We start from the raw sequence: 24705 nt of genomic DNA on the forward strand, positions 1-24705 counted from the left end.
CCTTCCTTCCTTCCTTCCTTCCTTCCTTCCTTCCTTCCTTCCTTCCTTCCTTCCTTCCTTCCTTCCTTCCTCCCTCCCTCCCTCCCTCTCTCCCTTCCTCCCTCTCTCCCTCCCTTCCTTCCTTCTTGTTGTTCGTTTCAGTTTTTGGACCACACCTGGCAATGCTCAGGGCTTTCTCCTGGCTCTGCACTCAGGAATTACTCCTGACAGGGTTCAGGGCACAATATGGGACGCCAGGGATCAAGCCTGGGTTGGCCATGTGCAAAGCAAGCACCCTACTCACTGTACTGTTGCTCCAGCCCCAAGGCCATGACATTAAGAAAGCCATCACATTTTTGGGGGGCGGGGGTGTCTTTTCCAGTTTTCAGGTTGTTCAATCAAAACCGAAGTTCTTTTTTTATCGAAGGTCTGCTTTTTTTTTTATCTCCTATACTATCAGAATCAAAGGAAGTTAAATTAGATGAATAGATAAACAAAATCTAACATATCCATAAAACTATATTATTCAGGGGGATGGAGAGACAGTACTGAAAGTGAGGGCACTTGCCTTGCATGTGGCCGACCCCAGTGTGATTCACACAGTCACACGCAGTTCTCAGGAGCATGTCCAGGGGTCATTGCTGAGCACAGCCAGGAATAGCCCCTGAGCACTTCCAGTGTAACCCAATCACAGCACCACCTTGCCCCCCAGAATTTTATTCCATCAGAAAGAAAGGAACAAAATTTTGACACCCTCTCCAACAGAGATGAATCTCAAAAACGTGTTATATGAAACACAAAGGGACAAGTGTCACATCATTGAACTTAAAGGGAATACCCAGAAGAGGCCAATTCAGTGGCCATCTGAAATAATTACTGAATGGGGAACGAAAATTTAGCTTAATGAGGGGGGGGCGGTCGGGGAGTGGGGACTGATAGTACAGCGGGGACGGCATCTGCTTTGCATGCAGCCAACCCGGGTTTGATCCGCAGCATCCCACATGGTTCCCCAAGCACACCAGAAATGACTCCTGAGCACACAGTCAGGAGTAACTCCCGAGCACTGCCAGATGTGGCCTTCCAAACCCCCAGCCCTGCTAGAAAGCAAAGAAAGGAAAATTTCATTTAATGGGAGGTTGAACTATTTTGGAAGTAGAGGAAGATACCGTGGATGTAGCCAGTGTTCCTGAACCACACACTTAAGTATGTGGTCAAGCCAGAACGTTTTGTTCATATGTCATCAGAATTAAAAAAAAAGGGGGGGGGGGAGTTGAGTCAAGTTCCAGCCTAGCCCGCTGGGGACTACGCTGCTGAGTCACTGATTCTGAGTCAGAAAAGTCCAGCTCTTGGCATAGGAGCCTGCTACTTCATCCCCAGGCATGAGAGGCCCAGCCTCTGCCTAATTCCCCACTTGTTCCTCGAAATTATTCTCTTTGTTTTAACAGGGGCCATACCCAGAGGTGCTAGTGGCTGACAGATCATTGCTTGGGGTCCATGTGTGGTGGGGTTTTGCACTCAGGGCCTCTCTGAGCAAGCTAGGGATATGCTCTGCCACTTCAACTATCTCCCTGGGCCCACGAACTTAATCTTTTTTGGGGGGCCCACTCAGTGGTGCTCAGGGTCTTACTCCTGACTCTGTGCTCAGGGATCACTCTTGGTGGTGCTCAAGAACCATATGCTTTTGCCAGAGAACAAACTAAGGTTGGCTGAATGCAAGGCAAGCACCATCCTGCCTGCATTATCTCTCCAGCCTCCGTGAACTGACTCTTAAGCAGAAAAATCTAAGCTCAAATGAGCGTAGTAAACTGCAACTCAAAGCTCTAAGATTTGGGCTGGAGTAAATTTGCACAGCGGGTAGGGCCTTTGCCTTGCACGCGGCTGACCTGGGTTCGATCCCCAGCATCCCATATGGTCCCCCAAGCACTGTCAGGAATAATTCCTAAATGCAAAGCCAGGAGTAACCCTTGAGTATTGCCAAGTGTGACCCCCCCCCCCAAAAAAAAGCTCTAGGATTCCTGGGTGGCAGTGTGGTACCCTAAAGGAAAGTCAAACGGCAAAGCAGTGCAGGGTGGGAGATTTTAGAAGCAGATCCCAGGACCCACCTGGCAGCTGAGTTCTAGGACAGGGATGCATGTTTTTGAGAGACTCAGTCGATGGAATTGGGCATGAGACGCAGTGATTGCCTGCCTGCAGAAATGGGGTATTGTCTAGGAATGAAGCAGTTACTTTGATGGAATCAAATATTGTACTGAAATTGGTTGCTTTGTTCATCTCTTCTATTTATATACGCTGCATCGATATACACGTGCTGTTGTGAGACACACAGGAAGCGGTTTTCTCCCTGGAAGGTGTCAGCTCCGTTCCTGGAAGCACAGTGATGGACAGTCTCGGGGAGGGATGGAGACCAGAGACTCACAGCCATGGGCTGCAAACCATGAGGAAATGTCAGCAGGAGGAAGCCCGGGCTTCAGCTGCCAGACTGCTAGAAAAGAGCCAAACCATGTGTTCGACAACCAGCTCCTCTTGGGGAGACGTGAAGTGAAAACACAGTTAATCAGAGTCCTCTGGCTGCCAACGCAGGAGTTCCTCAGAAAAAGTGCACAGTGTGAAACCACCCCGTGGAGGCTTCAACTCTGGGAAGAGCCAATTTCAGTACAATATTGATTTCACCAGAGCAACTGCTTCATTTGTAGACAATAAGCCATTTCTCCACGTAGGCAGTTATTGTAACTTCTGGGGAGGGGGATGACATTTCACAATCAGCTAGTTCTTTGCAGTGTCAATGCACTTGTATTTTTAACGTCTCATTTAATCCTCATCAAGTCTCATTTGGAAAGGAAGGAGAGTGAGATCAAGAAAAATGATCCAAAATTCACAGGGCAAGGGCCTTACACTGAAGGCCTGCTGTTTTTCCTAGCACCTCGTCACTAGCTAGTTCATAAATACTTTATTATAATCATTTTGTTTTTTTGGGTCAAATCCGGTGGTGCTCAGAGGTTACTCCTGCTCTGCTCTCAGGAATTACTCCTGGCCGGCTTGGGGGAACCATATGGGGTGCCAGAAATTAAACCCCGATCAGCTTCATGCAAGGCAAATGCCCCACCTGCTCTACTATCACTCCAGCACTCATAAACACATTATTATCATTAACCAGATAGTTAGCATTTCTGCTCAGAAATAAAGTACCTTGAGAAATCCCAGGGACTAGCAAGGACAGTTGATTTGGTGCTATTTAAAGAGAGGAAAAACTTGTTCATCTTGGGATAAAGTGTGAAAGGCAACACATATTGAAAGATGTGTTGTCACTTCCTACTCAAAGTGACATGAGGACGGTGTGGGGGTCTTGGGCACTTTGGTGGTGGGTACGTGGGCAACTATACCTCAAAACTGAACACCTCAGGCTGGAGTGATAGTCTAGTGGGTAAGGCCTTTGTTTTGCATGTGGTCAACCTGGGTTCAGTCCTCAGTGCGCCAACTGGTCTCCCCGAGCACAGCAAGGAGTGATCTCTGAGTGCAGAGTCAGGAGTAAGCCCTGAGTACTGCCGGTGTGGCCTCCAGACCCAAAACAAAAACGCTAACACTTATAACCACATTACCAAAACCATAATAATATTAATAATCATATGTATTTAATCCCACAGCAGAGTCTGGCAAGTTCCCCGTGGCGTATTCGATGTGCCCAAAACAGTAACAAGTCTCACAATGGAGACGTTACTGGTGCCCGCCTGAGCAAATTGAGCAATAGGATGACAGTGACACAGTGATATATTTAAAATGCCCCTTTCAATGCCCTGCCACAGAGGCAGAGTGGGGTGGTGGGGGATGGGATGGGGGTGGTGAGAGGGATACTGGGATCATTGGTGGAGGTGAATGGGCACTGGTGGAGGGATGGATAAACGATCACTGTATGAGATAAATGTAAACACAAAAGTTCATAAGTTTGTAACTGTACATCACAGTGATTCTCTAATAAAAAATTTTAAAAAATAAATAAAATATCCCTTTCTTCTTATTGCTTGTGTGTGTGTGTGTGTATGTGTGTGTGTGTGTGTGTGTGTGTGTGTGTGTGTGTGTGTGTGTGTGTGTGTGTAGGGGAAATGCTTGGGAATCAAACCCAGGACCTCACAGAGGTAAGACGTGCTTTGCTGTGAGCTACATCCCTGACCCATCTCTTCTATCGTTCCAAACCGCCTTTCCTGAGTTCAGTTTAACTGTTGACAGGCGTGAGTCTGCAGGCTGAGGAGACAGTCCAAGAGGTGGAGCACATGCCTGGACCCTGAGATCGCTGTCACCACACCACAAGGACCCAGTTCCCCCACTCCCTGCCTGCTGCCACCCCCAGTTAGACCTTGAGCTCCTAAACACCACTGAGTGATACCCCCTCTTTAAAAAGAGTGAGTTTGTACAAGTGAGGCCAGGGGCCACAGGGGGGTGGGGGGGTGAGTCCAGAGCTGCCTAGGGCAGAGCCTTGCATATAAGGGCTCTCATCTGGGGAGCACTCGCTGCAGAAGTGATATTCCCCGAGCAATCAAGTGTCATCTGTTTAGAACGAGCAGCTTCGCAGACATACACATTCTGCCGCCTCGACGGCTTACGGCTTAGTACTCAAACAGAAATATGTTTTGAAGGTTGTGGAGGCAGGCTTGTCATTGTAAAAGAAGCGGGGCCGCAATTTCAACTATATCCTAAAGCTGGGAACTTTTCCTAGAGTCCTCAATAATCTCCTACATCTTCGTTTTTCTGAAAACGAACAGAAGAAGATTTGAGAGATTTCTTATCCAGTGCCCCATCCCTATGTGCATTCGGATACTAGGCATTAGTTTCAAGTTGTTAGAGAATGTATCTGAATGTAAATCAAAGGACATATGACAAGCTATTTTTTTTCTTTCTTTTTTTTGGGGGGGGTCACACCCAGCGATGCTCAGGGGTTACTCCTGGCTTTGCACTCAGGAATTACTCCTGGTAGTGCTCAGGGGACCATATGGGATGCCAGGGATCGAACCTGGGTCAGCCGAGTGCAAGGCAAACGCCCTGCCCGCTGTGCTATCGCTCCGGCCCCATGACAAGCTATTTTTCAAAAGTAGCAAACGGTTGTTAAAGATGGTGACATAACTGACCTCTAACATTCTATAACTGCTGGGCCTACATAAACACTTCACCCGCAGAATGACTCCCCAGCACCAAACCCACAGAAGGGCAAACCTAATCGTTTAGAGGCATGGTTGTGGATACAGCTAAATTTGCTGTAAAAAGTGTGTTAACATTTTGGACCACAAAGATAAAAGCCTCATTTATCATTCCTTATAAACTTCAAAATAAAACAAAACCATAAACAAAACGTCCTTGTGTCTTAATATTAAGATATTTCCTGATGTCTGATAAGTAGAGTGTCTCTGTTTATCAGACATAAGCAACTAGTCAAGTGTGTGATTAGGGTAGGTGGTAGAATGCGTCAGGTGGCACCCGGGATGGGGTCCTCACCGCCCAGCACCCTACAACATACACTCTCCAGCCCCACATGGGGGCAGGTTGATGAGACCCTATAAAAGACACCTTGAACAAAGGAAGTGCACGCATATGCTGCCTGAGCCCATGTGCTGCTTGCGCCCATGTGGCCGAGCACATGTGGTGCCTGAGCACATGTATTGCCCGCATCTCCCCCCTTGAGATGTGTACTTTCATGCTTTCGTGTCCAGTGCTAGGATGCGTGTAGAGCTTCCTCCACCCTTGGAAAAGCCCGCGTTCTCTCTTGAGTGCATTACTCCTACTGTTCTTCTTTTCCATTTGTCCTTTCCTCCTTCCCTCAAGATAAAATCTGTTACTTCAAAAAACAAACAAACAACAAAAGAAAAACATACACTCTCCAAGGACGTGAACTCATCACTTAAGGGCGCCAGGAAAATGAGGAGCAGAGTGGCCCCTATTGTTAATAAAACACTTTTCCTGAGAACGAGTCTTTGGAACGGTGTTCAAAGTCAAGGTAGAGGTGGGAGTCAATGTATTAAAATTCATTTTGGCAAAATATAATAAGAAAGAAGTCAAAGCTATGTGAGAAGAGATTAGATTGTAAGAGTTAAAGTTCTGACCCGCAGAGCTAGTTACAGTGGGAAAGATTGGCCTTGCACACCGCTGACCTGGGTTCAACTCCCAGCACCGCATATGGTCCCCTGCATTGGTTTCAAAAGTGAGAGTTTTATCTTATTTTACTTCCACTATCGTCTGGGTTTCATGGGATTAAGTACCTCGCCATATGTCTCTAATGACACTTTATCCATAGGGACAGTGCTCCCCCCCTCCGGCCTTATGACATTTACAGCTTTATCGTCACACATTCCTCCTCATTTGGCACGCAAGCCCTTACAGTGTGCGGTGGCAGATTCTCTTGTCACGAGATGCCAACTGTTTCTTGATCTGGGTGATCCAGGATTTGCTTTGGCTCTTGGGACATTTAACATGCTGGATGCAACACAGGAAGTCAACTGGCATGAGAGATGCTCTCTCTCTCTCTCTCTCTCTCTCTCTCTCTCTCTCCCCCTTTTCATGTAGTCACCATGAAATTATAGTTATTCACCATGAAATTATAAAGTTAGTCATGATTGGGTTTCAGGCATACAATGTTTCAACATGGATACCTTCAGTGTCCACTTCCCTCCACCAGTGCACCCCCAGCCTCCCACCCCTGTAACCATTTGCCTCCCACACAAGAGTCTACACTTGATCTTAGCCAAAAGGCCGAGAAGCAATGAGAGAGTCTACTTTTTTGAGAGGCACTTTAAAAATATGTATATTTTTTTTGCACTGTGACTTAAAGTATTACTATATATATCTGATAAAGTGTTATACATGAAACTTATATATACATGTGTGTGCATGTGTGTGTGTGTGTGTGTGTGTGTGTGTGTGTGTGTGTGTGTGTGTGTGTGTGTTGGGCTGGAGCGATAGCACAGCGGGTAGGGCATTTGCCTTGCACGTGGCTGATCCCAGTTTGATTCCTCCGTCCCTCTCGGAGAGCCCGGCAAGCTACCGAGAGTATCTCAGCCGCACGACAGAGCTTGGCAAGCTACCTGTGGCGTATTCGATATGCCAAAACAGTAACAACAAGTCTCATATTGAAGATGTTACTGTGTCCGCTCGAGCAAATCGATGAACAGTGGGACGCCAGTGCTGCAGTGCTATATATATGTTATATATGTATATATATATATATAACTTATATATGTCACTTTACCAGTTATACATAACATTTTACCACTTTGCCACCAGCACCACCGCCTCCTCCTGGTTGAACGCTTCCTTCCACCATAGTCATTGCCCCCTCCCTGTCCTATCTCCCAGCCCCCTCAGGTGTCACGTTTCTTACTGAAGACCAGTTCTCATGTCCTTGGTTTCCATTGGGTATTTGATATGTCCACCATTCTGTTTCTTTATATCCTGCATCTGAGAGAGATCACTCTGTGTTGGTGTCTCTCCTCGCTGGCTTCACTCTGCACGATACTCGGCCAGGGGAGGGCTGCTCGCTTACAGCCTCAGTTGCCCTGAGAACACCATGTGAAGAAGCTGATGGGAACCTGTTGAGGGCTAACGTCAAGTGCAGGAGAACTAATGCTCTCCAGAGCAAAAAGTCAGCTCATGATGAGATGTGAGAAAGAGGCTATGTCCTGCCTGTCACCTTTCCGCCAACCTGGCATCTAACTGCAGGCATGAGTCAACCTGGTTATAGACAGTGCAAGGATGCCTCTCCCAGGCTTGTGAGCTAACCACAGCTTTGTGTTCATGCCTTCAGTCTTGGATTATCTGTGATACTGTGGAAATCAGTAGACAAGGCAACTTATATTTTATGTGGTGCTACCTGTTGGCATTCAAAGTGTCTCCCTGGTGGTCAATGACCCTCCTCCATATTTTAGCTTATTGCTAAGCATTGCTTCAAGAAAGTCACATTTAGGAAGATCAGCAGTCATTCCCTGTATGTTATCCTTCTGGTAGCCTCTCTTCCCTCTTCAACAATTTCACCAAGGTTGACTATAAGGATGGTTCTGGGATGAAAGCTCTTTGTAAATGAGAAAACAATGTATGTCAAGTGACTGAAAAACTTAGCTGTCAGAGCTGTGAGGTATTCGAATGATGACTTGACTCAAAATTCAATTGTTAAATTGCATCATTTGTTAGATCAGGCCCTCCTGTACGAGTTCCCTGTTTCTCCTTGACAATTTCCAATCTGTTTGTAGTGTTCCAGGCTTGGTGCTAGTACCAGGCTTAAGGAGCAAGCCTTGTATATGGCTAGCCTGGTTTGATCCCTGCACCACTTGGGGCTCCCTGAACATCACCAGGGAGAGCCCTGGAAGTACCCTGAGCTCTATCTCACATTGCATTGCCAGTCTGATGATAAATAACTGAAAGGGGTCTGGTTCTCATAAGCACCACTTAGTAACTCCCTAACCTGCCCCCCTACCTACCCCCCCAAAAAAAGGAAGTTCCTAGGCTTAGTTTTACCTGAGACTTGAAGTAAGTTTCTTGTGGGGTGGCAAGTACATCTGCAGACGCGATGTCTAAATGCATGAGGGTCTGCCGGAAGGAAGGTCTGTTGCGAGGTTTACTCTGCCTGAAGGTAACAAAAAGACAGCTTGAGCATTTCAGAAGTTGCATCCAGAAAGAATAAAGATTTTATTCGAATTTATGAAAAACATGAACTCCATGCAAGGCTCTTATTTTAAGCAGTTTGGTGTACTAAAGAACAAAAGGAAAATGGAATTATGAAATGCCTCTTATGATGAAATGGATATCCCCAGGATCAGTGAATCATCAGATAATAATAATAATAGTGCCCTAGGACTGGTAAAGGAATAATCACCATTATTTCCTAAGACCTATTATTTCTTTTAAAAAGAACATTGTTTTAAAAATCACTTTTTTTTCCTTTTTGGGTCACACCCGGCAATGCACAGGGGTTACTCCTGACTCTGCACTCAGGAATTACTCCTGGCAGTGTTCAGGGAACTATATGGGATGCTGGGAATCAAACCCGGGTTGGCCGCGTGCAAGGCAAATGCCCTACCTGCTGTGCTATCGCTCCAGCCCCAAAATCACTTTTTCAAGGTATCATATATGCCCTATAAAATTTTCCATTTTAAGAATAGAATGGCAGGGGCTGGAGTGATAGCACAGCGGGCAGGGCGTTTGCCTTGCACGCGGCCGACCCGGGTTCGATCCCTGGCATCCCATATGGTCCCCCAAGCACCGCCAGGAGTAATTCCTGAGTGCAAAGCCAGGAGTAACCCCTGAGCATCGCTAGGTGTGACCCAAAAAGCAAAAAAAAAAAAAAAAATAGAATGGCACACTGACAAGCATGCAAACCGACTGGATTCCACGGGACATCAAAAGAACATCTGGCCGCCCACCTACAAGATGGTCAGACTTCTTCGTCAAGACTCTTGAATGAACAGTTTGATGCTCTTCGTGTTCCTAGAGCGAGCAGACGCCATTGGGCTACACTAGCACGCGATAGGGATGAATGGAGACGTTACTGGCGCCCGCTCAAGCAAATCGATGAGCGAAGGGGTGACAAGTGATACAAATGGAGAATAGAATGTAGTGACTATTTTGTAAGTTACAGAGGGATGCGGCTACAGTACAAATAGTTACCATTCTAGCAGGCGTCATCAAAATCTCCCCCAGCTATATCATATTAGCCCATCTTCTCGGTAGCCAGCTGTGACGCTCCCTGGCTGCGAGTTTTATTTTTTAGGTTTTTGTTGTTGTTTTTGGTCACACCCACCTGTTCTCAGCACTTACTCCAGGCTCAGGGATCATTCAGAAAAATATATGGGGTGCCAGGGACTGAATCCCCGTCAGCCACATACAAGGCAAGTGCAAGGACTCTCCCCTCTGTACTCCCTCTTCAGCTCCTGCTTGCTTTTTTTAAAAATTTATTTAACATTTTTAACTGTATTGTCGGGGGCTGGAGCGATAGCACAGTGGTTGGGCGTTTGCCTTTCACGCGGCCGACCCTAGTTCGATTCCTCTGCCCCACGGAGAGCCCAGCAAGCTACTGAGAGTATCGAGCCCGAGGGGCAGAGCCTGGCAAGGTACCCGTGCGTATTGGATATTCGAAAAACAGTAACAATAAGTCTCTCAATGAGAGATGTTACTAGTGCCCGCTCGAACAAATTGATGAGCAACAGGATGACAGTGACAACTGTATCATGAGATACAGTTACAAAGCTTTCATGATTGGGTTTCAGCCATACAATGTTTGAACACCCATCCTTCTACCAGTGCACATTTCCCACCGCTAATGTCCCCAGTATCCTTCCCGCCACCCCCATGCCACGCCACGCCTCTAAGGCAGGTACTTTACTTTTTACTCTTTCTCTACTTTTGGGGCATTATGGTTTACAATACAAAACCTGAACTTCCTTGCTGGTTTTTAAAAAGCTACACTTCTGAGCTGTCATACCAAGTTCTTCGTTGATACATTTTAGTTAATCATAATGAAACTCTGTGAGTAGGTGTTACCCACATTTTGTCTAACACAACAGGTAGTAAAAGAGTGGAGTATTTGAACCCAAGTTTCCTGGTCTATACCCCACCACATGATTCACTCTGAATGCACATTAGTGAAATTCTGTTACAGTTTTAGAGAAGTTTGAAATAGGATTTTGAGAAAGAAGACATTTGGGAGAAATATATTTCTTTACCATGTTTGCTTCATAAGGATTTTGAATCCATCAGGGCAAGTGGAAGGAACTGGAAGGTGTAGGCTATTGCTTCCGACACCCCAGATGATGGCTGAAGAGTCTACGTCCTTGTAAGGGATCTCTCCCGTCAGCAGCTCCCACAGCACCACTCCGAAAGACCTAGAGGGGCGGCCGGGAGGGGAACAGAAAGACAGTTGGGAAGAATGGAGTTATAGTTCATTTCTTCATTAATTTTTAATCAAAAAATATCCAGGTTCAAAATTGAATACTGGCACGAGAAACAGATAAACAACCAAGAAAACTCAGAAAAAGAAAAATCAATGAGGGGTAACGAACATTACCAGATAGACAAATGGTCAGGCTTTAATAATTAACCGGTGCATGAGTCGACAGGCAGACTAATGGAACAGAAAAGAAATCCTGAAATAGACCAGATATCTGGAGGAGCTGAGTGGGTGAGAGAAACCGATATCTTAAACCAGTGTTGGGGGTGATGGCTGGAAAGGGTCGATTATTTAATAACTAAGGTTGAGGCAACTGGGAAAAATGAATTCTACACAGTATTTTACATCAGATGAAATTATAAATGAAAACTGATACCAATGGACTCCTGAAAGAATAAGTGAGAAGTGGTGTTTTTTTTTTCTTTTTGGGTTATGCTCAGCAATGCACAGGGGTTACTCCTGGCTCATGCACTCAGGAATCACTACTGGCGGTGCTTGGGGGACCATATGGGATGCCAGGAATTGACCCTGGGTCGGCCACGTGTAAGGCAAACAACCCACCTGCTGTGCTATCACTCCAGCTCCCCCTCCCTTTTTTTTTTTTTTTTTTGAGAAGTTCTAAAAGAAGCCTGGGTTAAAGAAACAGTACAGCAAGGAGAGCACCTGTCTGGCACGTGGCCAACCCAGGTTCAATCCTACATAGGGTACCTCAGCCCTGCCAGGAGAGATCCCTGAGTGCAGAGCCAGGAGGAAGCTCTGACCACTGCTGCGTGTAGCAAAATCCTAGGGGCAGTAGAGTAACAGGGTATTTTTGATGGTGGGATGGCACTGCAACTCTAGGGGGTGGGAATAGGAAGATATTAAGCTGTACCTTGAAATTCTAAAGTGTTATTAAATAATAATACATCAGCAAACAATTAAAACCATTCTATTTGCATTTTAGAAAAAAAAACAAACTTAGGTACTGGAGAGACAGTGCAGCAGATAGAGCATTTGCCTTGCATGCAGCTGACCAGGGTTCGATCCCTGGTATCCTATGTGGTTTCCTGAGCACTGTCAGCAGTAAATTCTGAGTGCAGAGCCAGGAGTAACCCCTGAACACTGCTGGGTGTGTACCACCCCCCAAAAAACACAAAACAAACTTAGGGTGTAGAATCTTTTATAATTATGATCAAGAAGTATAAAGGGAAAGATGAATACACTGCATTTGAAAATATGGCATATGGGGCTGGAGCGATAGCACAGTGGGTAGGGCATTTGCCTTGCACGCGGCTGACCCGGGTTCGATTCCCAGCATCCCATATGGTCCCCTGAGCACCGCCAGAAGTAATGCCTGAGTGCAGAGCCAGGAGTAACCCCTGTGCATCACTGGGTGTGACCCCCCAAAAAATACGGCATAAAAATACTCCAGTATGAGCAAAATGACAAACTAAGAGCAGTATATATGAGTCACACATAACACACAAAAGGCCATTCCCCTTAATCTAGAAAATACCCCTAAGTACTCCTACAAATAAAAGGAATCAAGATCAAAAACCTTCAAAAAGTACAGGGTAGTTCACAAATTAGAAATTAAAAATTGTTCTTAAGTGTAAAATATGTGCATGTTTAATTATTGGAAGTGGAATGCAAATTAAAACTATACCTAATATATTATTTTTTTCTCACTGATATAGTTGGTGAATATCCAAAAGCTTAACTTATATTGTTGGCAAGAATGAGTAAAAACTTTAAACATTTCTGTTGGAATTATAAATTTGTATAATCCCCAAGTAAGACATTTTGGGAATAATTACCCAAATTACAAATAGTCCCATATTCTATTTTATCTTTCTGACTCTGGTGATACATGCCATTTTTAACAATGTTCTTATTTTAAGTCTGAAAATGGCTAGCAGCCAGTTCTAAAAATTGAATAAAAGCAACTATAAGGAAACATTCTGGTAATAATACTAAAGATATATAAGCTCAGAAGAAAAGTTGATGAAGATTTTAATAAAAGATGAGAAAGTAAGTATATTCCACAGGGACTATTTAATAAAAGGACTAACAGACCCAATGGGCAACACTTTCCATTTTGGCCTTTTAAAAATCTTTAACCAGAAAAAAAAAACCTTTAATCATCGACTAGCTTTTTAATTTAACCCTACAAATAGGTCTAAGGCACATATGTGAATAACAGCGAAGACCACTGAGATCTATTACTGATGGTCAACATAAATAGGTTAATTTTGTCTAATATATTTTATTTAAGATAAGAATTTTATTAGACACGTCATACTAAGGGGTGCATTGAAATGAGCTTTCAGTTTTCTAGAAAGTTCAGCAAGTTCTCTGAGAGTCCTTAAGCCAGTGATTCATTGGCTGGATAATCAGCTGAGGCTCCAGGCCCACCCTCCTTACTGTGCACCAGCCATACATCTCAAACACCTTTTTCTCTGACAACCTGAAATTGGTCAGAAATAACTTTCAGAATTATTTCGGGGAAGCAGAATGTTAAACGAGAAAAGTGGCCGTAGGGTGAGAGTAGGAAAGACTTCCCCGCTGGCACCACTCACCATATATCGACTTTCTCAGAGACTGGTTCATTCCGGATCACCTCTGGCGCCATCCAGGCAACTGTGCCAGCAAAGGACATCTTTGTACTTTTATCACTGAGTTCCTTGGATGTACCAAAATCGGAAATTTTTACTGCATCTGTGTGAGTCACTAGAACACTTTAAAAAGAGAAGAGAAAAAAAAATCCAGATCATTAGAGCAAATGAAAATCACGACTCAAATTGGCAACTTGAGATTTTGTTTGCAACTTCCCACCTTGTAGAATTGAGCTTGCAACTTCCAGCGTTACTGGAGCACTAACTATAACAGCATCATTCACACCTGCGAGGCAGTATAGTTCAGTGGGTTGCTAGACCTTTTTCCCTGCCTTTTGCTTTAATACGCAGTACCAGGGATCAAACTTAGAGTCTTACACATGGAAGGCACCTGCATCATTACTGAGTCACATCCTAAGCCTTTTACTCTGGTTTTATACTGCCTCTAGCACTTGCTAGTTAAGCAATTTTTGTCAAGTTACTTAATTTTTGTATGTTTGTTTTAGGGCCACAACCGGGGGAGAGCCTCAGGGTTTACTCCTGGTTCTGTGCTCAAGGAACTGGGTCAGCCATGTGCAAAAAAATACTACAAGTCGTACTATTGCTCAGACCCCCAAGTTACTTCATTCCTGTAAGCCAATGTTCTGACCTGGAAGATGGAGAGAATTCACGCCACAACATCTCATCCACAATTCAAAACGCCACAAGGTCTGGAATGGCATATCCATTTTTGGGGAATGTATAAAGCAAACTATCCCACTTTGTGTGACAATCGTAAGTTTTAGTGCGGGTGCATGTATGTGGGGGGAGGTGTAAGCTTATGCATTATGCTACTTTCTGAAATCATCTGACTCCAAATGTTTTGGATGAGGAATTATGAACCTGTAATAAAGGCTTCATAGAAATCTCATTGGAATGAAACAACTTAAGATATATAAAGCACCCATGACCTTGCTGATCTCAATCATTTACAAAAATAAAAACTTATTTTAAAACACTGTTTAAAAAAATGCCCAACTAAAATCACGCATAGGAACATGACATCAGTGATTCATTACATTAAAAAAGCAGGGAAGGTGTTGGGATTCCACTAATTTTTTGCTGTTGTTTTGGGGCCAGCCTGATGGTGCTCAGAACTTACCCCCAGCTCTGTGATCAGGGATCACTCCAGTGGGGATTAGCGGACCATACGGAGTGTCAGGAATTGAACTCAGGTTGGCCGAATGCAAGGCAAGTGCCCTAACCACTGAACTATCTCTCTGGCCCTTCCAGTGATGTTGATGAGGAGAACCAGAAATAAGTTTAAGGAATATATTGAAATTGAGATTCTGCATCATTCCATGTTTTGCTTCTTATAGAAGTGATCTGAAATGTGACCTGAGCAATTTGTTTTTTTATCCTGCAAGACTATATTCCCTAAAGAGAACTTTTCCCACAGTCCTAGAACCGTCAAATGCAAAATATTAGCATCTCTCAGATCTAATGCACCTCACTTGAAGTGACAGTCAGAATTTTAGAATGCTAATGATTGAGGGTTTCAAGGGGCTTATGAAAAAAAAGACACCCTATTTATAACAAATATTTATTTTCTTCTTTGCATGATGCTAGGAAGTTCAAAACCAAACTATAGCCCACCTCTAATAACTATACTGAATCTTATATAGATATTTGGTGCATTTTGTATTAATTTTAATGCGTTTATTTTCTTTTTTGCCACTGTTTCTTGTTGATTCGCTTTTATTCAACAAAATACATACTCTTGTATATATTTCTGAAACTTAGTTACTAAAAAAATGCTTTTTGGAACACAGACCATAAAAAAAGAACCCATTAAGTCTTCAAGTGAGAAAGTTAAACATTCATTATTTAAGATGGTGAAGAGTAAATACTTGAGTTGAAAGTGAACTTTGTGGGAACGGAGGATAGTACAGTGGATACGGCACTGGCCCTGCATGTGGCTGATGCCGGTTCAGTCCCCAGCAACACATACAGTCCCAGAGCACTACAAGAGTGTCCCCTGAACACAAAACCAGGAGTTGTCGAGTACCACCAGGTGTGGCCCCCAAACTTAAAAAAAATGTACATATATGTTTCATGGTTGTATAATTAAAAAACAACAAAAAAGTGGAGGTGGGTCGCTCACATGGCAGGACATGACTGGCAGCTCCGGGCCCTCTGTTGGATTCCTGACTCCACAGCCACCGAGCACTGCAGAGTGTGTCCTCAGGGGCTCCCCAGCACCACTTCCCCAGACCCAAACTCCACTGGGGCCTAACTCCACTGGAGTGGCCCTTCCTTCTTTTCCTTTTCACATAAGCAGTCTTATTTTATTTAATCCTGCCTCGTCTAAATTGAATCACCTTGAGACAAACAGTTACTAAGCTGTTCATGACTTGGCTGCAGTTATGCAATGTTCCCACGGCCAGTTCCTTCTCCAGTGTACACATTTCCCATCACCACGGTCCCCAGTTTCCCTCCCTCTATCCCCTCACCACCTGCCTCCATGGCAGGCACTTTTCTTCTCTGTTTGTCTCTGTGTCTCTGTTTCTCCGTGTCTCTGTCTCTCTCCTTTAGGGCATTGTGACTGGCAATACAGCACTCAGTACTTGTCCAGAATGCTCATTTCCACTATCATTGTCATAGTGTTCCTTCTCTATCCTAACTAAGACCCTTGCTCCCACCCCGCCGCCCCGGCACACACACACACACACACACACACACACACACACACACACACACACACACACACCTGTGGTAAGCTTTCAACCTATGGACCAGTCCTCCTGGCCCTCATTTCTATTGTCTTTGGGATTAGTATCATATATATATTTTTTAATATCCTGCAAATACAGGTTCTAGCAGGGGAGCGCAGCTATTTGTATACCCTTGACCAAAGACCAGTCCATCTCTATTCAGGGAAGACTGTGCCTTCACATAGCATATAGCACAGCGGGTAGGGCATTTGTCTTGTGCGTGGCTGACCTGGGTTCAATTCCTCTGTCCCTCTCAGAGAGCCTGGCAAGCTACCGAGAGTATCTCGCCCCTTGCCTGCATAGCAGAGCCTGGCACACTACCCGTGGCATATTCGATATGCCCAAAACAGTAACAACAAGTCTCGCAATGGAGACGTTACTGGTGCCCGCCAGAGCAAATCGATGAACAACGGGATGACAGCGCTACAGTGCTACAGTGCTATCCTGCAAATGAGTGAAATCATTCTGCCTATCTCCCTCTGACTCATTTCACTCAGCATGATACTCTCCATGTGATCCCTGCCTTTAAAAAAAAAAAGTCACCAAAAAAGGTAAAATTAGTGGCAGGGGCCTGGACCACGTATCTGATGTAGAGGTATGGTAAGTAGGTCACCCACAATCCAAAGGGCATGCCAATAGAACGCTGATTGCGCTAAAATTAGGTAATTCTGTAAACTTCCACTGTGGTTGACATAAGTTCTTATTATAAAACATTAAATAGAATGACTGAACAATTAGCTCCCAAACTCACTTAGGTGATTTCAGATCACGATGGATAATTTTGTGGAGGTGCAAATAATTCATCCCACTGGCGATTCCTGTGGACCAGTCTACCAGCAACCGAGGCGTGATCTTCCGGCCGGCTCGCAGAACCTCGTAGAGTTGTCCATGGGCACAATATTCCATGATGATGCAGTAACATGGGGCCTGAGTACAAACACCCCTTCCAAGAAAGCACAGGTACATACATAAATGCAAGCATCTGCAAAGTCACACGTGCAGATTGATATTTTGAGCATTTTAATAAATTTGCAATTCAGAGCAATTCTCTATCTTAGTTTTCTTTTCTTTATCTTTTGTTTTGTCGCTGCATGCAAGGCAAGTGCCTTACCCATTGTACTATCTCTCCAGCTCTCTATCTTAATTTTCAATTGTAGTAGTATTGTTTATAACATTATCGAGTTTCAAGTGTACAACATTAGATATAACCGCATCTACATGCTATCTATGCTGCATACAACCATTAAGTGACTTTTATTTTTATTTAGTTAGATTTTTGTGGAGGGGGGCACACCTGGTGGTGTTCAGAGCTTACTCCTGACTCTACGCTCAGGGATAACTCCTGGCGGGGTTCAGGAGACCATATGGGGTGCCAGTTATAGAATACGAATCAGCCACGAGCAAGGCAAATGCCCTACTTGCTGTATTATCGGGTGATTTTTTTGTGTATGCACTTTTTGGGTCATACCCAGTAATACATAGGAGTTACTCCTGGCTTTGCACTCAGAAATTACTCCTGGCAGTGCTCAGGGTACCATATGGGATGCCGGGAATTGAACCCGGGTCAGCTGTGTCCAAGACAAATGTCCTACCTGCTGTGCTATTGCTCTGGCCCTTTGAGTGATTTTTTTTTCTTTTTGGGTCACACCTGGCGATGCACAGGGGTTACTCCTGGCTCTACACTCAGGAATTACTCCTGGCAGTACTCAGAGGACCATATAGGGTGCTGGGAATCGAACCCGGGTCGGCCATGTGCAAGGCAAATGCCCTACCTGCTGTACTATCGTTCCAGCCCCTGAATGATTTTTTAAAATGAGCATTAAAACCTCTATAGACTACAGGTTTCCCTATTATGCCACAATTTTATTTTGCCTTGTTCTGAAACAAAAAAGCAATACAGAATAAATTATTTTGGGCCTGCTATTGGGACAGGTCTGAGTGGTGGTTGGGAAAACTCAAAATAATGATGTGGGAAGGTGTACTGGTGGTAAGATTGGTATTGGAATACTGAATGTAATTAATTATTGTAAACAATTCTATAAAACATATTGAATATAATAAAATATTGTGAACAACTTTATAAAAAAATATTAACACCTGGGACTTCTTTTTCTGTGTAATCATTTCAGTCTGGGACAAAAAAAAAAATTCTCTCCTGAGGCTGGATAGTATGTTGTTAGAGATCCTTAAGATAATTTTATTCAAAGGCAACATAAAGGCAACATAAGGTGACTGACCCACACCTTTGAGTTGGGGGTGGTGTGAGGGGGAGGCTCAGTTCCAAGGGGGAATGAAATTGGTGATGGGTATGGTGTTAAAATTATACCCATGAGAAAACATTATTAATAATACTATAAACCAAAGAATAGAAAATAAGTTAAAAGAACAACAACAACAAAAACAATTTTGCATATAGCGTACATAAAGGATTCAAATTATCAGTCGTTATTTCTACTGCTAGCTACCAAATCTTTATTTATTTATTTTAAACTTGCAGGTAAATCTTTATTAATTTTCCACAGAGCTACCGAATGTTTAAATCACTCACACTTAAAATAACTAAAGGCCCAAAAGTGAGTTGATTGTATGGCCTTTGAAAAATGTTTCTGTTAGTAGATAATGGACCAAACATGATGACCTCTCAGTGTCTGTGTTGCAAGCCATAATGCCCAAAAGTAGAGAGAGAGTATGGGGAATATTGTCTGCCATGGAGGCAGGGGGAGGGTGGGAAAGGGGGTGTATACCCAGGATATTGGTGGTGGGGAATGTGCACTGGTGGAGGGATGGGTGTTTGATCATTGTGAGATTGTAACCCAAACATGAAAGCTTGTAACTATCTCACAGTGATTCAATAAAATTTAAAAAAATGTTTCTGTTTAGGATAAAAATACAGGGACACATTTCTTCTTTCTCTCCACGGAGGCAGGCTGTGGGCCGGCATGGGGTCGGGGTGGCAGGAGGGAACTGTACACTGGTGGAGGGATGGGCGTTGGAACATTGTAGGACTGGAACCTGATCATGAAACATACATGCAACTGTATCTCACAGTGATTTGATTAAAAAAAATTAAAAGAAAAATACTGTGACCTCATGTACGTGCCACCTCTGCAGCCTCTGTCCATCTATCAGTTCCATGAAGAAACGTTCCCTGGTTATTTCACTCCCCAAAGACCTTTGTCTTTTTTCAATTCTTCTCACTTAGTGGTCGTTCATTTTTATCTTTTTGGTTTTGGGGCCAGGCCTGGCAGTGCTCAGGGCTTACTCCTGGCTCTGTGCTCAGGGATCACTCCTGGAGGGGCTTGGGGAATGGGTGCTGGGGATCACCCGGGGCTGGCTGCGTGCCAGGCCAGTGCCCTCCCCACTGTACTATGGCTCCAGCCTCTGCCATCATTTTTATATGCATTTCTTTCCTCCCTCTAGACTCCATGAAAGCAGAGATAACCCAGTCACTTCCCCTTAACTTTTCTTGCCGGGGGAGAAAAATAAGCCTCTACACAACAGGTATAGACAGAGGCCAGAAGCAAGAGGAAAGGTACTGAAAGGAAGTACATTTATTTGTCAGGCAGTTGACATGCTTATTTGTCTTCTTCAATCTGCTTCAAACCATTGCCTGATCCTACCTCTTCTGCTATCTGGGGAGGGATGGGAGGGTGTCTCCCAAGAAGTTTCAGAGTCCCCAGCCTCCCTCCTCCAGATTCATGCAGGGCCCGACAACATGGCAGCACCATGCCCTGCTGTGGTGCCAGGATTACGTGGGTCGCCCCAGTGGGGATGAGGTAAAGATGGGGTGGGGGCAGAGATGTCCCAGGGCCACTTATGGCAGTGCTGGGGGCCCACGGGATGCAGTCAGGGTCAGCTGTGTGCAAACTAAGCCCCTTCACCCCTGGTACCATTTATCTCTCCGACCCTTGCACCTGTTCCATTCTTGTAGCTAAGGCCCAGAGACCGTTTCAAGATTAGACACCTAGCAAGGAGCAGGGCTGGGATTCAAATTTAGCTTCAAAGCCCCAGTCACAGCTCCTGCCTTATTCACTATGCGACACAGCTTTCTTTCCTTTCAGCGTTTTAGCTTTGACAAACATGTTAGGGGTTTCTCTATTAATATCATGACTTTGTAAGCGTGGGAGGAAAAAAATCATACTAACTCTGCTTTGTAGGCTATTTTTGAGTGGTGGTTCTGAGGATAAAAAGAAATAGAAGGAAAAATGACCTGCTTCAATCTTCTGTGCCCCATCTCACTTTTTTGTTTCTGTCATGGATTTTCGCTGACTTTGTGCTCAAGGATCACGCCTGGAAGTATTTGGGGAACCATATGGGGTTCCCCATATCGGGGAATGAACGAAGGTCAGCCATGCATGGGCAAGGCAAGTGCCCTCCCCACTGTACTATCTCTCCTGCCCCTGTTGCCCCATCTCTCTCTCTCTCTCTCTCTCTCTCTCTCTCTCTCTCTCTCTCTCTCTCTCTCTTTTGTGCTTTTTGGGTCACACCTGGCGATGCACAGGGGTTACTCCTGGCTCTGCACTCAGGAATTACTTCTGGCAGTGCTCGGGGGACCATGTGGGTTGCTGGGAATCAAACCCGGGTCGGCCACGTGCAAGGCAAACGTCCTACCCACTGTGCTATCGCTCCAGCCCTGTGCCCCATCTCTTAATGGTATGTATGCCTTCCTTCCAAATTTCTAGAAAAATTACAAGTACCTGTGTACAACACCCCCCCACCACCACCACTGCTGAAGTTCTCAGTCAGCTGCTGATTCTTGCCTCTTTCTTAGGTTGCCGTAAGTTTTGAAAGAGGTCAGAGGCCATGCTTGTGAGCACGTGAAAGCCTTATAACAATAGCAGGTTATGAAGAAGCACAATCACTCTTTCGCTGCCTTGATGTGCTTGTCAGATAGCACAAAGCTATTTTTATTATTCTCCCATCATTTTCTAAGCTACCCAGTATTCTCATCTTTATTTTTAAGGAAACCTTTTTTTAAAGTTTCTTTTCTTTTTAAGAAACCGCTTACACAGTCCATTTAATTTTCATTACAGAGAAATAATGTGGAATGTAGGGATAATACAAAGGGGTTCAGGACATAAAAAATAAGTATATCAAAAATAAATACTCAGGGGCTGGAGTGATAGCACAGCGGGTAGGGCGTTTGCCTTGCATGTGACCGACCCGGGTTCGATTCCCAGCATCCCATATGGTCCCCCCGAGCACTGCCAGGAGTAATTCCTGAGTGTATGAGCCAAGAATAACCCCTGTGCATCACCGGGTGTGACCCCCCAAAAAAATAATTACTCAGCATCTTGTTCAATTGTATTTAGGGCGGGGGGGGGCGAAGGGAAGGTGCACACCCAGCGGGGCTCAGGGCTTTCAACTGGATCTGTTGTAATCTCAGGGGTTGCTCGTGGAGATGTGTGACGAATCATATATGGTGCCTGATTGAGCTGGGGTTGGCCACGTGCAACGCAAGAGTCTTAACCCATGTATTCTCTCTCTAGCCCTGAAATGAATTTTTTGGGGGGTGGGTGACGGTGTGTTTCTGGGCCATACCTGTCTGTGTTCAGGGTTTACTCCTGGCTCTGCACTCAAGGATTGCTCCTGGGGCTTGGGGGGACCCTATGGGATGCTGAGGATGGACCCTGGGTCAGCTGCCTGCAAGGCAAACACCCTGCCCACTGTCCATTCACTCTGGCCTCTGGACTGTACTTTTTACTTGTCACAGAAAGGGTCTAACAGTGACGTGACGCACTTTTCATCTTTCTTGACTAACAAAAAAGAGAAGCAATCATCTCATCAGCCCGCTACTATGACAAGGCTTCTTAGTAGCTATAAATAACGGCTCTACAATTATTTCTAATTGCTACCTCCCCCCACCTTGGCACTCAAATCCAACATGAACAGTCAGGTTGGGTTTTGTTACGAAGTGCTTAAAAACCAGAAGGAAAAAAAAAATACAGAGTCCGTTTCCTTCTATTTCCCTTTCTGCAGATTTGGTTCTTATAACTTGCAAAGAAGCTCCAAGCACAGAAATCGGTATCCGGAGAAATGTACTCAAATCTAATCTGCCTTCATATCGTCCAGACGGTCTTGAATGATTCATTGGCCAAACAACACGTGGCACAGATGGCTGCAGACCTAACACTGCACAATGCCTGGAGAGCATGGTGTCATGGGCCAGGGACACAGTTTCACTATTGTTTTCCACGTCGAGGTAAAGACTATTCAAACATCTTTGGCCTAAAGAGTTGGGTGCCAGCAGGGCCACCCTTTCCAAAACGCTTCGAACCCACTTCTCTGCAGGTAGGAGGGACAGATGCAGGGGGGAAGGGCAGGAGGGGGGAGGGGGGAACCACAGAAAAGAGGAGGCAACAAAACAAGGGGAGGAAGAACCACACTCGCTTTCTCAGAACACATTTCTATTTCTATTTCGCAGAGTAGCCTCCCTGGAAAGCCCTCTTACCTGGAATTAGCATAGTTCATTTCAGGAGACAAAAAAAAAAAAATCCAAGCTAATTTGTAGAACATTTCTTTTTTAAATCTCAAATCCAGGTTTGAGTGATCTACACATACCCCATCTAGGTTGACATTAGTTAGGAGGCCCTCCATTCTGTGTAAGATGCTGGAGCATCCACTCACAGAGTGGAGTGAAGGAAAGAAGCACATCTCATACAGAAGACCCTCCTATTGTCATTTGAAATCTGTCACCTTTGCAAAGACTCTAATTGGTCTCTGTGGCATTGTTGTCCTGTCACATCCTGTTGGCTCTAATCGGGCAGTCAGTGGCATAATCACTCCAGCAACTGAAGCTCTGGGCATGCGCTCTGTGTGGATGTCTTTCTCCCAAGATGAGGAAGGGACACTCCTTCCTTAGTCCCCCAGCTAAGTGCTCCTTTTAGCATCTCTTTCCCTTTCCATAAAGGATCCTGTTTGAGTGTCATAACTCAACCTCAATATTCCTTTAAACCTCTTTTATAAATCCTATATCCAAAGCATGGGGAATGTGACTCAGCAGCAAAATGCATCCCTTGCATGAAAGAGGCCTGAGTTTGAGTCCCAGCACCTCAAGTAAACAAACACCCCCAGACCAAAAATTCAGGACACAAACTTGTATCCAAGGTTTCTCATCTCTGCTTTCGAGAACAGATTCCTTTGGGAAAATGGTAACACGCCATGTTTAGCTTTTTAATGAATCCGAAAGAAAGGATCCCTGAGCTAAAGAATATATCCAGTAAGCTCTAGTTCCTTAACTTACCTCCCACCTAACAGCTTTTGTGTTCTTCACTTCTCCACCTCTAAAGTCACTCACTATTCATTTGTTTGAGCCTAAGTCAACATTTAAGGGCTGACAAAGAGGGGATTAGAATGAAAAGTAGGAGCAGGAGAGATTACATTTATTTAGAGGTCAGGTTGACACACATTTACCTTGGACTCACCTACTCTGCTGCGGGCTCCTACCAATATTATGAAAAATATTGTCTAAGGTAGAAAGATATATTCGCACACTTTTAAAAGAATTTCCATGAAATAAACATAATGTACAACTCATTGCTGCCATCAACTCTATTATTCATAGATCTAGAAAGTCAAGCATTTGGCATGACTTGAAAAGGGATTTAGCAGAGAGAAGTACTCCGAAGGTACTTGTTATCATAAGCTAATATTTAAGAAAGCAGACTAATAGAAATGAATAAAACAAATGCCTCTCTATTACACAGGGACAAACACTTCTCTAGTTACTTCCGATGTTAACTTTGTACTCTCCGATCCAAATAATAACCAGGTCTGGCACGTTTTGGTTCTGAGATTAGATGAGATTGGGTACGTTCAGGGTGGTATGGCCCTTCGACAGCTTTGTACTGTCAGCCCCAAGTTTAGAATACTCAGATTATCTCCAAGGGACTTGCTTATCCCACTGGTAAATGAGGTTGCCTCAGCAGACCTGATGACTTGGCAGGGATTCGCCTTCTTTTCTGTTCCGTGTTCCTTCCAAGCGGCAACTCGCATGTTCTGGCAAAAGGAACTAATGAATTATCAAATCTTTGAGGTCAGGACTCAACCTTCATGGCTCTTGGGTATTCGCCCCAAGTATGGTAGAAGCCTACAGAGAGTTCACCAGGCCATCTCTCAAAGCAGGCTATGCAGATATTGGGAGCAAGAAAACCTTATTTCTTCAAGAAACAAATGAAAGATAAAACTCTTGACCTACTTGAAAGCGATGATGTTAGGGTGTTTCAGCTTCCGCAAGTGCTTGATGTCTGTCTCGTTCTGTTCTCTCACTTTCTTGATGGCCACCTCCTCGGCTCGGAACTTCCCCAGGAAGACGGCTCCTTGGGCTCCACTCCCCAGCCACTGCAGCTCTGAGATCTCCTCAAACGGCACTTCCCAGGTATCTAAGCAGACAAGTGAGACACACGCATAAAGGGATCTCAGAACTGGCTAAGGACTCTTGTGCGAGGTAACAGCTTTATCA

At 44.6% G+C, this 24705-nt stretch overlaps 1 protein-coding gene across 4 annotated transcripts in view; it reads right to left on the reverse strand.

The window, feature by feature from the left end:
- MAP3K13 (mitogen-activated protein kinase kinase kinase 13) overlaps window positions 1-24705 on the reverse strand; it is a 192191-nt gene that overhangs the window by 20104 nt on the left and 147382 nt on the right. For all 4 annotated transcript variants that reach the window (XM_055126079.1, XM_055126078.1, XM_055126080.1 and 1 more), the window contains 5 exons: window positions 24442-24625; window positions 16996-17187; window positions 13456-13614; window positions 10674-10832; window positions 8470-8578 (listed from right to left, as the gene is read on the reverse strand). In XM_055126079.1, coding sequence (XP_054982054.1) covers window positions 8470-8578; window positions 10674-10832; window positions 13456-13614; window positions 16996-17187; window positions 24442-24625 — 803 coding nt within the window. The remainder of the gene's footprint in view (window positions 1-8469; window positions 8579-10673; window positions 10833-13455; window positions 13615-16995; window positions 17188-24441; window positions 24626-24705) is intronic.

This window comes from Sorex araneus, chromosome 2, assembly GCF_027595985.1.
Source record: "Sorex araneus isolate mSorAra2 chromosome 2, mSorAra2.pri, whole genome shotgun sequence".
Taxonomy (NCBI): Eukaryota; Metazoa; Chordata; class Mammalia; order Eulipotyphla; family Soricidae; genus Sorex; species Sorex araneus.